General features: G+C 32.5%; 1 protein-coding gene across 1 annotated transcript in view; it reads left to right on the top strand.

The window, feature by feature from the left end:
- Nucleotides 1–6,394, top strand: part of LOC111378473 (cellulose synthase-like protein G2) — a 12,968-nt gene extending 6,574 nt beyond the window's left edge. Inside the window, exons 4-13 of the mRNA XM_023001682.1 lie at nucleotides 57–121; nucleotides 418–540; nucleotides 3,307–3,809; nucleotides 3,924–4,013; nucleotides 4,208–4,333; nucleotides 4,449–4,658; nucleotides 4,756–4,858; nucleotides 4,977–5,155; nucleotides 5,264–5,611; nucleotides 5,861–6,394. Coding sequence (XP_022857450.1) covers nucleotides 57–121; nucleotides 418–540; nucleotides 3,307–3,809; nucleotides 3,924–4,013; nucleotides 4,208–4,333; nucleotides 4,449–4,658; nucleotides 4,756–4,858; nucleotides 4,977–5,155; nucleotides 5,264–5,611; nucleotides 5,861–6,394 — 2,281 coding nt within the window. The remainder of the gene's footprint in view (nucleotides 1–56; nucleotides 122–417; nucleotides 541–3,306; nucleotides 3,810–3,923; nucleotides 4,014–4,207; nucleotides 4,334–4,448; nucleotides 4,659–4,755; nucleotides 4,859–4,976; nucleotides 5,156–5,263; nucleotides 5,612–5,860) is intronic.
- Nucleotides 6,395–14,780: the final 8,386 nt, after the last annotated feature.

The following is a 14,780-nucleotide window of genomic DNA, read 5'->3' as shown; positions in this document are numbered from 1 at the left end:
AAATTTTTTTTTTAAACCGAAAATAAATAAAAAAAATTGAATTAATTTTAACCCAGACCCAGGCCCACACCCGACCCGGCCGGCCGGTCGGTCGGACGGACGGCGGCGGCGGCGCGCGCGCGTGTGGCCTTTGGACTAGTCTAGACATTGTCTAAGACTCCCCCCTTTCAAAGACTATTGGTACCCCTTGGGGCCCAAACCAAGGATTATCCTACTTTTTTTTTTTTTTTTTTGATACCCAAGTCTCCCAGCTTCGTCAGACTAATTCCTGAACCTCAAGCCTCCGGCTCCTCATTAGCTTGAGGAAGTTAATCGCGTGTTTCCCAGTTTCGTCAGACTAATTCCTGAACCTCAAGCCTCCGGCCCCTCATTAGCTTGAGGAAGTTAATCGCGTGTTGTGCTCTTGTTGGCTCCCAGGTTCCTGCATGACTTATACCCCTTCCCCTAAAAGAGCTCTCTTCACTGCCTTCCAGCACCTTGCCTTCGAGATAAATCCCCCTTCCAAATGCTTCCTTCCAGGAATCGAATTCTCCACGTTAGGTTTGTGAGCCCACAAATACAATTGTTCCACCAAATCGGATGTGCCCCGGGGGGCAAGGATTATCCTACTTGTATATGAAAATGGTACATAAATGATTTGAAGAGAAAAAATTGGATGAAAAAATTAATTATAATTTAAATTAAAAAGTGATAGAGTGAAATGTAACATTATGTTATTCATCTTTAAATTATTTTATCAATTTTATTTTTCCAATAATGTCCATCTTTTGAAAATTTTGATAAATATGTCATTTTCTTGGAATTGTCATCAAATTTATAGTACCAATTATGAATCATTTTCATTAAATTAGGCTAAATTGAAGAGTTTTTAGTCGATATAAATACTATTTCTCTTCCTTTTTGCACAACTTTTGAATCACGTATTTCAAAGTCAACAATAAATTTTAATAACACTTTTATAAGACTAACAATTTTTCAACTAAAAAAATTTATTAACTTTCATCAAAATCTATTAAAAATATGATTTTAATCCCCATAAAACATGGGATTTAGATTAAAATTTGGATTTTAATTTTTACCAAATACGGACTTAAAAAAAATAAAATTGCAGGATGAATATAATTTTGACAAAAAGTGTAAAAAAGAAAAAGGAAAATTTAGTACATGGTTATTGATAAGTCTCTAATTAAAAAAAAAATTTGTAGAATTGTATGAAGCTAAGTTTCCCTTCTTGACTTAGTAGTACCCAAAAATTTGAAACGGGTTATATCTCTAATAGGCATGTATAAATATTTTAGGTTTGAATTTTGCTAAAATAACCGGGAGGCTGACAACCTCTTGACCGAACCACACAACTGGGGGGTCCCTTTTTTTTTGTGGGCCACCCTATTTTTGTGTCGATCTAGGAGATCGTCAGTATAAATATTATGCCCTAAATTCAATCAACTTTGGACATAAGTACTTTTAATGGATAATTGATATAATTTTATGGAAGATTTATTATTTAATTAATATTCAATTAAATTAAATAATAGAGTCCATAGATTGAAAAGTTAGTGATTTGTTAATTACAAGGAGTTTGTGATTGTGATATATAAATTACATATGATTGAATCTTAAATTATTTGTGGTCGTCAGTGATAAAGAAATATAGATATCGTTATTATCAATAGATCATCACATGTAGCATTTTTTACTTATGAAGTAAGTAGCTGATTTCACAAGCTAAAAGTGTGGTAACATTTAGAATATGTGGATGTTTTGTTATAGAACAAAATATTGGAGACCCATGGGAGATTCCACGTGGATATCTATCAGAGTGTTAGTGGTTAATCTTTAACGTATGCTAGTGGAATCGATCCTTTGGATTGAGATCATTATAGTGCCTTATATGAGGCGGTCATACTTTAGTAATGTTGGATGTTGTTTTGCCAAGAACTGCTAATATGACATCGTTCGAATATGTCAAGAATCATATGAAAGTTGTAAATGATCAATAGATGATTCATCACTCTCAGATAATAAGAGATTATAATCTACATTTCATTTAGTTAAGTTAATAATGAAATCTTTGGCCAAGATGTATTCATAAATCGAAAAGGAGTTTTTGATTTGTAATGATTCAATAGTGGAATGAATGATATGATCGATGATTGAGATTGATACTTATTCATATCTCGTAATTAATCGAATTATATTGAAGAAAGGATTATAGTTTCACAGTAAACAAACAAGTTTGATTTTGTCATACCGCATGACACTTCCCGTTAAATTTATTACCCTGTCACATTGCTAGATGTCAATTTGGGACAGAGAATGTAAATTTGTGATAAATTAAAACATGTATTTTCTGTTTATTGATTTTAATTAGATCGAAATAATAATCCACATCATTAGGCACGTGATTGAGAACCTAATGGATCATACACATAATGAGAACTAGAAGAATGAGATTTACCAATTAATTATTAACAAGTGTTGGATAATTAATTAATTGGGTTGCTTATTAATATACCCGAATTAATTAACAGGTTTAATTAATTCATGGACTTAATTTAATTAAGTGGGTTAATTAAATATTGGACTGGGTTAACGAGATGGGCCAAGCCCGTTTGGACATATATTAAATAATTTGCTAGGGTTTTAATACTATAAAGATTTTCATTATTCTTGCTAACATTAGAAAAAGTAAAACCATGGTTCTCTCTCAATCTTGTTCTCTATGTAGATTTTCATTGAAGGCTAAATAATTGGACGGTTGGTGGTGACAGATCAAATTTGTTGGAATAATAGAAAAGCAAAAGAGTTTGCAGAATTCAACAAATGTATAATTTCTATCTAAATACAAAGCAGATCTTCGGTGAGAATTGAATTTTATTTTATTTTTCGCTATGCATAATTAAGTATATTTCCAATAGTCAAACTCCCTATTGCTATAGCAAAACCCTTTAGGTTTAGATTTTTTTAATTTTTCTTTTTAAATTAGAGTACTGTTTATCCTTAAATAATAATATAGCATCAATCATTTTGACAGCATTATTCTTTGGATTAACAATGCCAAACTATTCCAACTCACGTTCTAGACTAGCCTAATCATCAATGCGAGAATTAAATTAAGGGTCCATCAAGCTTATTCTTCCATATAATTAGATATATTGTACCTTGTAATGAACAAAGTAAAAAGCAAAAAACGATGGAGAACTCACTTCCTCTTAATCTTCGTCGTGTCAAAAAAACTAATCTAATCATAAACAGGCTGCATATTTTCACTCAAGGCTTTGCTCTTTTGGCCCTGATTTATTATAGAAACAAATTTTCTTTTCCAAATTATCAAAATCAGGGACAAAAACACACCACTTTTGCCCCATGCTTTAGTGTTTCTCTCTGAGCTTATACTCTCTTTTCTTTGGCTTTTGAGCCAGGCTTTTCAGTGGAACCCGATTTCCAGAAAAGTTTTTCCAGAAAGACTGCCTGGAAATGATAAACTTCCATCCATTGATGTGTTTATTTGCACTACAAATCCCATAAAAGAGCCTAGTGTAGATGTTATGAATACTCTTATCTCAGCAATGGCCCTGGACTATCCTGCTGATAAACTTCATGTGTATCTCTCGGATGATGGGGGTTCTTCTGTGACTTTCCAGGCAGTTAAAGAAGCCTGGAAATTCTTGAAATGGTGGATTCCATTTTGCAGGAAATACGAGGTGAGGACGAGGTGTCCCGTGGCTTATTTTTCAGCAGATGAAAGTGAGGACGGAAATGAAAAGTTTAGCAGCTCTGAATTTATTGCTGAGAAGAAGAAAATTGAGGTTGTGACATTTACTATGTTGTTACAATTTTCCATTTTTTTTTCCAGAGATCTGTCTGAAATATTGAGGTACTTTCCATGAGCTATCAGAAATAATGGTGCATTTGTGGTGCAGGAAAAGTATGAAGAGTTCAAGTGTAGAATACTGAAGATCATAGAAAATACGAGCAGTTTTACTAGCAGAGATCACGATCCTTTAATTCTGGTTTGTGCCGAATTCAGGTTTGTGCCGATTTTTACACAATCCAACTATATACTGTGTGTACTAGGTGTATCCTTTGTTAATGGGGCATTTTTTACACGAACTAATTATTAGACAGGATTTCATACAGAGTCATGGCTTCACAATTAGATTATGTCCATCGAATTGTTCTTACGTATGAAATTTTACTTTGCTAGGTGATTAACGTTGAAAATTGTGGAGTGGATTCAGATAAAACAGAGATGCCTCTCCCTGTTTACGTTTCTCGTGAGAAAAGGCCTTTTCAACCACATCATTTTAAAGCTGGAGCACTCAATGTCCTTGTATACAATTGTTTTTCCCGGAGAATCCATATCTTATTATTTGCGCTTGCTCATGTTTATTTCCTCATTTCTCTGCGTACTTACAAATATTTGATTATTCATGTATAATTTGCAGCTTCTTGTATCCGGTTTGATCAGCAATTCTCCATACATACTAGTGTTGGACTGTGATATGTACTGCAACGATCCGACATCAGCCCGCCAAGCAATGTGTTTCTTTCTTGATTCCAAAATATCCCCGAAACTTGGTTTTGTTCAGTTCCCACAGAAATTTCACAATATCAGCGAGAATGACATCTACGACAGTCAGTTGAGATTTGTTTGGGTATAATACTGAGACCTTTTCACTTTTCAGCAATGTGTTTATGGTAAATTTAGTTCCTATTTAATCCATTAATTTTATCTTTCGCCTCAACATTCAGCCGAAATTGGAAGGCACGGATGGGCTTAGGGGGTCTTTGTTAGCCGGTACCGGTTTTTACATAAAGAGGGAAGCGCTCTATCAAAGTTCCAACGTTCAAGAGGGTATATTGATTCATATGACTACTTTGAAAGAATTCTTATTTCAAATCGAAATCCATGTTTTTTTTTCCCTCTTAACAGAACCATAATCTGCATAGCTATTCAATAAAACTATACGCAGGTAATGATCTTGTACAGCTACAAAAGGCATTTGGTCCCTCCAATGATTTCATCAAATCACTTCAACAAAATTACAAACCAAATGCATTTAAGGATGAAGTGTTTTCTGAAGTATCGCTGAAAGAAATCAGATTTCTAGCCTCTTGCGGTTACGACAAAAACACAAAATGGGGCAAAGAGGTAAGAACAAGATTTCGAGAACAACTCATCTCCCCCTCTTTCAACCCATTATATCAAATAGGCTATTACGTATTATTGAGGTCGTGAAAGTTGATGCACTATGTGCAGGTGGGATTCAGATATTTTTCTGTGCTGGAAGACTACTTTACTGGCTTCAATTTACATTGCAATGGTTGGATTTCAGTTTATTTGAATCCAGCAAGGCCATGTTTCTTGGGTTCAGCTACTACAAATCTCAACGAGATTTTAGTTCAATACACAAGATGGGTAGCCGGATTTGTGGAAGTTGCTATCTCGAGGTTTTCTCCTCTTATATACGGGCCACTGAGAATGTCGACTCTTCAAAGCATGTGTTATGCAGTATTTGCCTATGATTTCTTAATCTTCTTGCCTATTTACTGTCTAGCCATTGTTCCTCAACTCTGTCTGCTTCATGGCATTCATCTCTATCCCAAGGTTCGTTTTGAAGCACTCTTCGTTGCAACACGCAAAAGACTTTAAGGCTTTTAGAGTATGTTAAGTATGCACAATTTATATCACACAGGACTCGACAGTAAACAACACTTTTAACTTATATATTCATTTAATAATATCGAATACTATCTAATCCAACTTACCAAACGTACCATCGTAGTATTGTAGATTCTGATGATAAGATTTTATATTAACCATACTTTGCTAACACTGGATTCCTTCATTTTTAAGGCGTCGAACCCGTTTTTCATTGTGTTTTCATTCCTATTCCTCTCATCTCAACTCAAACACATGCAAGAGATCTTTTTGACTGGACATTCGATACGAACATGGGCTATAGAACAGAGAATTTGGATGCTAAGGTCACTTACCTGTTACATGTATGGAACTTTAAATGGAATTTTGGAGATGATTGGTTTAAGAGAAGCCAGTTTCTCGCCGACAGATAAGGCAGTAAATGACGAACAACATAAACGTTATCAAATGGGAATCTACGATTTTCAGGCATCAGTTCTGTTATTAGCTCCATTGTGCACCTTATACATTCTAAATTTAGTAGCCTTCATAATTGGGGTCTTGAAGATTTTTCATATTGAGCAAGCGAGCGAGATGTTTATACAACTTTTCATCCCATTATTCGGCATATTGATCAATTATCCATTGCTTGAAGGGATGTTCTTGAGGAAGGATGACGGGAGAGTTGCACCATCTATTACACTTCTTTCTGCCGCCCTTTGTATTATTATTTCGTCTTTTGATGGATAACAATTTCAAAAACTAATTTCAAAAATATCCTAGAATTTGATGGATAACAATTTGGTCCAAAATTTTAAAATAGATTTCGTCTAAAAATTATATGTAAGACAATGACCCACCTGCACTATTCACGAACTGAATCAAATCAGACTGGGACTTTGACATGAGCTCGAACCCTAGCATGTGTCATGTTGAGTTGAGGCTGAGTAGGCTAAACAGACGAACGGCGGCGATGACACACATACACGTGGATTAGGATCGAGCCCAATAGAATATGGGTCTCTCATCATTCAAAAACTAGTGGTAACCCTACGGATCCAAATCCATTTGCTAAACTTCTAATATATGAACCACACAAAATTTTGAAAGTTTTCCACGTTGGATAAGTGCTTAACGATTTCCAATTACAATAATGCTCCACTTATTTGAAGTTTCAAGTGGATAACTTTGAAATCAAATATTTCATTCAATTTTGAATCGTTTTTCAATAAATAAATATATCACGTTAATCACATCTTGGAGTAGAACGTGAATATGCTTGATCCTATTAATATCAAAGTACGGGTCCCACTAAAATCGAAGCTCAATGTTGACCTATTTTACAACTTAATATTAAACAATTTACAACAATCTCTTTCCTAAAATGAAATATGATGGCTTTTCCAAAATAACAGCTGACGCAAAATTTCAAGTACAAATGAAGAGAACTTGCATCATGATAAAGCAGCCAGAGACTATGAACTATTTGTAATAAAATCTATCGAACTTATTGGGCCAATCATAGCAAGGTAATTTGAACAATAAGCCATTAGTGTAAACCCAATTAATAGAAGTCACTCAATTCCATTTGAGCACAATTAGTTTTCATTTTTGGTCCATTTTGGCCTTAGAACCTCCTGGTTTATTATTACTTTTAGAGAATTCAACTTCACATCATAGAATCGAACCTTCTCACCCGCATAGGTGATCTCCATAAAGATTGTTCTCACCTGCATAGAGATCATTAAAAGATTGACTTAACCTTATTTCATGGGTAGTAAATCACTATCTCATCGTAGGAATTGGTCGGAGAAATAAATTTTCCCAGTTAGTGCGTACTGATTTTTTTACAGTTCCATTGTCCTATTGAACTTGGTTCTTGGGATCTCTAGTTAACTAGGTAGAGTTGCATCATGAAAACTCTATTTCATTATATTGGTTTTGACCACATCCTATTTAATTTACTTTCAACTTGCTCTCTCATTAGACCTTTAGTTAGCGGATCTATAATGTTCTCTTCTAATTTTCATAATCTATAGAGATAATACAGTTAAGAGCAATTGTTTAACGATGTTATGTCTACGATGTATATGTTGAGATTTACTGTTACACATAACATTAGGTACTCTTTGAATTATCGATTGACTATCACAATGGATACATATAATAAGTACAGGTTTTACCCAATATGGAATATCTTTTAAAAAGTTTTGTAACCATTTGGCTTTATCCCAACTTAATCAAATGCAATGTTTTCGGGTTCCATTGTTGATCTAACTATACATGTTTGTTTTGAAAACTTCTATGATATTACAACACTTCTTCCAAGTGTGAAGACATATCCACTTGTAAACTTGGAGTCTTTAGTATATGATATCTAATTAGCACCACAATATCCTTTGAGCAGTACTAGATATCTTTAATAGTGCAATTCGATGTTTTTGGTAGTTTTATATATGCTTTAATAGTGCATCCATGATGTCTTTATAGAAATAATGTCATATTTCTTGTACTTAATTATCAAGAATTTTCTCAATATAGTGTGATTGAGAATGAGACCATCGGATAATTTAGAAATTTTAATACTTAATATAGTATTAGCGACACACAAATCCTTAATTTCAAACTTACTCGTTAACATCCTTTTAGTAATTTGATTTATGGTATCATTATTATCCATAATTTGCATGTCATCAATGTATAAACATATAATGACTTATCCATCATGATTACTATTGGCATATGTACCTTTGTCACACTTATTTATTTTAAAGCCATTAATTGACACTATAATCGTGTCAAATTTTTCATGTTATTTTTTAAGAGCCTGCTATAATCCTTAAAGCTATTTAACAAGTCGATAAACTTTCTTTTCTTGTCCTTACTGACAAATTCTTAATGTTGCTCCATATAAATTTCTTCATCTAATTTACCATTCCAAAAAGTTGTTTTAACATCTTTAATGTATATTCAAATTATTCAGCGCTGCAATTGCTATAAGCATACGCAGGGAAGTAATCCTTGTTACATGTGAATGTGTATTGAATAATCAAAACCTTCTTTCTTCTTGCAGCCTTCAGAGACAAGTCTAGTTTTGTACTTGCCAATTGATCTATCTGCATTCATTTTCTTTTTGAAAATTCATTTACACAATAATGGCTTATTATCTGGTGGAATGTCTACTAATTCTCATATATAATTTTATAATATGGATTCAATTTTATTGGGAACAATTTCTTTCCAATATGAAATTTCGATGGATTACATATCCTCTTTATAACTTCGGGATTTATTTTTTAAGAAATATGTTGGAAAATCAAGTCCAAAGGAGGTTGTTGTCCTAGACATCTTACTACATCTATGTCCTTCCTCGTTTATAGATTCTTGATTTATAACCACTTCATTTTAATGAGGTCTCTTTATTGAATTTAATTCACTTTGCATGTTATAAGAAAAAATATTTTTGAAATATGTAGCATCCCTCGATTCGGTAATCATAATAACATGTATATCGGGAATTTCAGACTTATGTTCAATAGATTTGTATGCACTACTGTGGTATGCATGACCAATGAATACACATTCAATAGATTTAGGTCATATCTTGACCTTTTTAGTTTAAAGAATCACTACCTTAGCCAAACATTCTCATAGTATTAAGTATTTTATAGTTAGGCTTATGACCTTTTCATGACTCATAAGGTATCTTATGTATTTTGCGATGTTGTAATTTATTGAAAATATAATTGACAGAGAGGAAGGCTTCCACCCACAAGTTCTACAGTAATCTGAAAGTTATCAACATAATGTTCACATTTCATCTAATGTTCGATTCTTGTGTTTAGCAATACCATTAAAATTGAGGGAAATAAGGTGCGGTAGTTTGATGAATAATTCCATGTTCCAAATAGAATTGTTCAAACATAAAATTATATTAACTTCCTCTATCGTTTCTTAATTATTACGTTAATCTTTCTGTTAAGCTGCTTTAAAGCTCTAACTTAAATGTTTTTAAACATTTCAATTATCTCATCTGTGCTTTTGAGTAAATGCATATAGCAATATTGAATGCAATTATCGATAAAAGTAATAAAATACTTTATACAATTTTTAATTTGAACAAACTTTAAATCACATACATTAGTACTTTTTTGATAGAACAAAAGGATAAACGAGCCATTTTCGCTTCCACAAAATATATAGTATTTATGATTAGGATCTAAATCATACTTTAGAGTAATAAATACAATTTGATTAGTCTATGAAAAGTAATAAAGTTTACATGTCCTAATTGTTATGTCAAATGTTAAACAACTCAAGTTTGTAAAAAGAAAATTTTATTTTATTCATAGTAAGAGGAGCAATAGTCATTGCATTTATTTTAAAGAGCCCCTCATTTAGGTAGCCCTATCCTATAGATATTGCATTCATAGTAAGTATAAGTTTGTGTGATACAAATACTAACTTAAAACTAATTATTTCTTAACAAGGAGCCAGACGTTGGGAATTTACTTAATCAAGCACAACTAAAAATAGAACAAATTTGAATTCCCACCAATGGATCTTTTTTGATAAATAAAGAATTATAACTTTGATAAATTATAACTATAATAAAGAATTATAACTTTGATAAATTCTGCAAATTCCTTTGCTGATCGTGGAACACGAACAATCACAATAAGCAATCTACAGATATTCAATTGTTCAGTTTCCAATGAAAATCTACATAAGAAACAAGAATGAGAGAATTAAGGTTTCCTTTTTTCCTGTGTTAGCACGATAATGAATTGTGTCTCTCAAACCCTAACAAGCTATTAATATAAGTCCAAGTGACTGGTCCCATCTTTTAATTTAATCCGGTCTAATAATTAATTAATCAAATTGATTAAATTTCATCCATGAATTAATTAATCCAATTAATGAATTCGGGGCCTAATGACAAGCAACCTAATTAATTAATTATCTAACATTTGTCAATTAATTAATGGGTAAATCTAATTCTTCTAGTTATCCTTTTGAATGGGACCCAATAGATTCTCAAATACAATGCTTAACGATATGAATTATAATTTTGATCTAATAAAAAATTGATAAATAAAAATATTCATTTTAATTTATTACTAATTCATGCTGTCCTAGGTTAACATCTAACAATATGTCGGGACAATGCATGTGAGGAAAAATGTTACTTGGTATGGCAAAACTAAGCTTGTTCGTTGCCCATGAAATTATAATCATTTCATCTATATGATCGATCAATTACGAGATATGGATGTGTCAATCTCAATTATCGATCATATCTTTTATTTCACTATTAAGTCAATATAAGTCGAAAAATCCCTTTTGACCTATGAGTACACGTTGACCATAGATTTCATTGTCAACTTAACGAATGAAATGTAGATCCTAATTTTTTACTATCTAAGAGTGATGAATCATCTATTAATCATTGACAACCTTCATACAATTTTTGACATTCTCGATCGATGCCATATTAGTAGCCTTTGACATAGCACATCTCACGTCACCAAACTATGACTTTCCTCATATAAGGAGTTATAATGACTTCAAGTCAAAGGGCCAATTCCACTACTGAATGCTATAGATTAACTACTGACGCTCAGATAGTTATCACTGTAGAATTTACCCATTGGTCTCCAATATTTTGACAAAATATCAACATATCCATTTAAGTGTTAGTACACATTAACATGCGAGATCAACTACGTACTTCACAAGTAAGAAATGCCACATGTGATAGTTTATTTGTAATAACTATATACATATCTCGTTACTACTTACGATCACGGATGATTTAAAATTCAGTCATATGTAATTTAAATCTCACAATCACAATTCTTTGTGATTAACAAATTATCAAAACTTGAATCTATGGATTATATTAATTAATTTATTACAATATTACTTAAATTAAATAATAGATCTATCATAATTGAAATACATCAACTATAAAAGTGTTTATTTTCAAAGTTGATTGGACCTAGGGGATAATGCTACACCAGAAACTAGATTCTTTCGAATATTGAGCCCTTGAAGAACATCATTCAAAGTGAGTTTCTTTCTACTTTTTATTTTCAACACTAGTTTTCCATTTATGAAGAGTGTTACATGTAGAGTTGTTCATCATAATTCATCACCTTGTAGGTAGAGAACATCCAACTGTTTGCACATATGTGGAGAGTCGCTCCAATATCCACCCATCATTCTTTATTATTCGCTACTAAGTAACATTCATAAATGATTACAAAAAGATTCATGTATTGCACCCTATTAGAAAGGTTGTCATGTTCTATTACCTTGGCATGTGGGATTTTTCCTTGATTTTCTTTGGTTTTCGACAATCCTTAGACTAATGTCCTGCCTTGCTACAATTGTATCGGTTGCCTTTGAACTTTTTAGAATGGCCTTTGATTCCATTGAATAAAATGCTCCACTTCTCTTTTCAGATTGCAATTTTCTTTTTCTATTCTCAATCAGACAATGATATCTTCAAGTTTCATTTTCGTACGCTTATGCTTTAGGTAATTCTTGAAGTCCTTCCACGAATGACTGTTGCAACTTAAAATGATTTCCTTAGTTTCATTCCGTCGACATGGATATCACTGTGTATTATTTGAAGTTCTTGAACTTGGAAATGACATCTTACTGTCAACCATTTTGTAATTCAAAAAATGATTGACAAAAAATTTCTCCACATTAGCATCTTCAGTTTTACATTTGGTGTCCAAAGATTCTTACAGTTCCTTCATAGATTTCGCATTGCAATACACATTATATAATGTGATGTCCAATTCGTTGAGCACGTAGTTTCTATATAGAAAATTCAAGTGCTTCCATGCATCAACCATTGCCAATTTCTCCATTTCACTTTTTATCCACATTGTATGAAGGCACATCTTCCTTGAAAACTTCGCCAAACTTAACGTTTTCAAATAAAAGAAAATTATGTTGCCGATGCTTAAAATTTGACCACACATTAAATTTATCAGGTTTTTCTATGATCGTATTAGGGAATAGTATACCAAAAGTAGCCATTTTCGATACAAAATCAAAAGATAATTTCCTCCGTCGAACAATATGAAGATTATTAGTCTTTTAGATTTACTTGAATGAATTTGAGTAGAGTAATTGGATGATCAATAGGATAAGAATGTTAATTCGAGTCCATTGACATCATGATGTGACCTTAAGATGAATTTGCTCCTTTTTATGGTGTCGAAAGGTGTTCAATGATCATCTTCCAAGATAGAACGAATTTTTCTCCTACCAAAGCACCACAACAATCAACAGGAATTATGACGAACTCAATGAAGTGTTTTATACTTTATATAAAAGCATCAGAATAAGAGTGAAAAATGAGACTCAAAGCAGAGAATACTTGTAATAAAAATGTTGTAAATCTTTTGGTATCAAGGCAGGTTATTGAGAAAAATTTGGCCTACAATTTTAAATAAATTTTGTCCAAAGAGATATATGTGAGACAAGAGCCCACCTACATCATACCGCACACAAACTGAATCGAACTCGAACACAAACACACACAGACCCAAGTCCGTGCACGTGCTCCTACTCATGCTTGTACCGTGTTGAATAGGACGATGGTGACAACTCGCGTGAATGTGTGGGCTTAGAACCAAATACAATAAAATATTGGTCTCTCCTTTCAAAGGTTAGTAGTGCCCCTTGAAGCCCAAACCTAATTGTCTAAACATCCACTATATAACCTAAATAAAAAGTTTCCAAATTCCTCACTTATTGAAAGTTTTAAGTGGATTAGTTTAAAATTAAATATTTCAATCAATTTTAAATGATTTTTAATAAATAAATGTATACGTTTATCACTACATGGAGTGAAATGTTAATATGCTTCGTCCTGATGATATCGAAATATGGATCCCACTGAAATTGGAGCTCAATTAAACCATTTACAACATGTATATTAATACCATTTTATTTGAATAGAATTTGGTTCTTGATATCATAGTCTTTCATTCTTTGACCTCATTTCAAAAAATAAAAGAAAATATTCCTCAGTAGTGTCGATATTTGAATAGTTGACAAATTGGGTATCTTAATAACCGGTTCATGTCCCTTTCTATGTTGGAATACGATGTTTCTGACCTGTACCATCTCTGATTTTATTATTTTTGTCATATGTCATTATCATGCTGATGAATTATAGTTTTGTCACATTCTTTTCATTGTCAATACGATTCGATTTTTAATTAAATGTCTAATAGATGGTATTATTTGGATACCAATACATCTCTTGTGTTAGCTCATTTACTAATTAAAGATCAATCCCTCGAGAATTTCAGCCTATTCATCTCTAAGATATGCACCCAAATACACTAACTATATCTACAATAGGAACATGTGTAAAGCAGTAAGAAAAATGACTCGTGATAAAATAAGATAGACTTCTACGAATATATCTTAAATGTTGTTGTTTCGAAAATGTTAGCTTCAACTCTCCCAAAAAAGAGAAACATGGAAGAAGCACGCCCAATGTGTAATGTACCTTTAAGAGTTTTCTCGAATTTTTTAGGAGCAGGCTATGGTCCAACCATCCCATTGGGCAAAAACTCTAAAATTAGGATTCCAAACCTTAATCGGAAAAAAGAAACTAATATCGAGAGATACCTCTCTTATATATTAGTCTCTTCTTTTTCTTAGGACAGCCAAGTTACCGGTATTTTTATGGCAAGAGATGATATACAATGCAGCTAGAAAAACATCCACTCTTCAACTTTTTAACTTGGGTAATAATGAGGCCTAAACTCAAGATTTTTACTACTACTTTATAGGATTAGGAGAACTGTTACTTGTGATTGTACTTTGTTGATAGCCTGGTTTTCTACATTGACTTGATTTTCCAAAAGCTTGCTCTAGTTTTGTTTCAAGGCCACTCAACGTTTAACAAAATTTCAATTTAGTCATTTAACCATATTTTTGTTTCAAATTCATCACTCTAGTATCATTTCTTCAAATTTTATTCACCGATTAACATTTCCATCCAAACATTTTTGGTTAATTATGTGATTAACAAACTTGAAGATGTGATTATTGTACACATCACAATGTTGAACTGGGAATATATGTTTCAAGTGCTGTG

This window comes from Olea europaea, unplaced genomic scaffold, assembly GCF_002742605.1.
Source record: "Olea europaea var. sylvestris unplaced genomic scaffold, O_europaea_v1 scaffold1818, whole genome shotgun sequence".
Classification (NCBI taxonomy): domain Eukaryota; kingdom Viridiplantae; phylum Streptophyta; class Magnoliopsida; order Lamiales; family Oleaceae; genus Olea; species Olea europaea.
The sequence above is the reverse complement of the archived record's forward strand: the minus strand, read 5'-3'. Positions and strand labels throughout refer to the sequence as shown.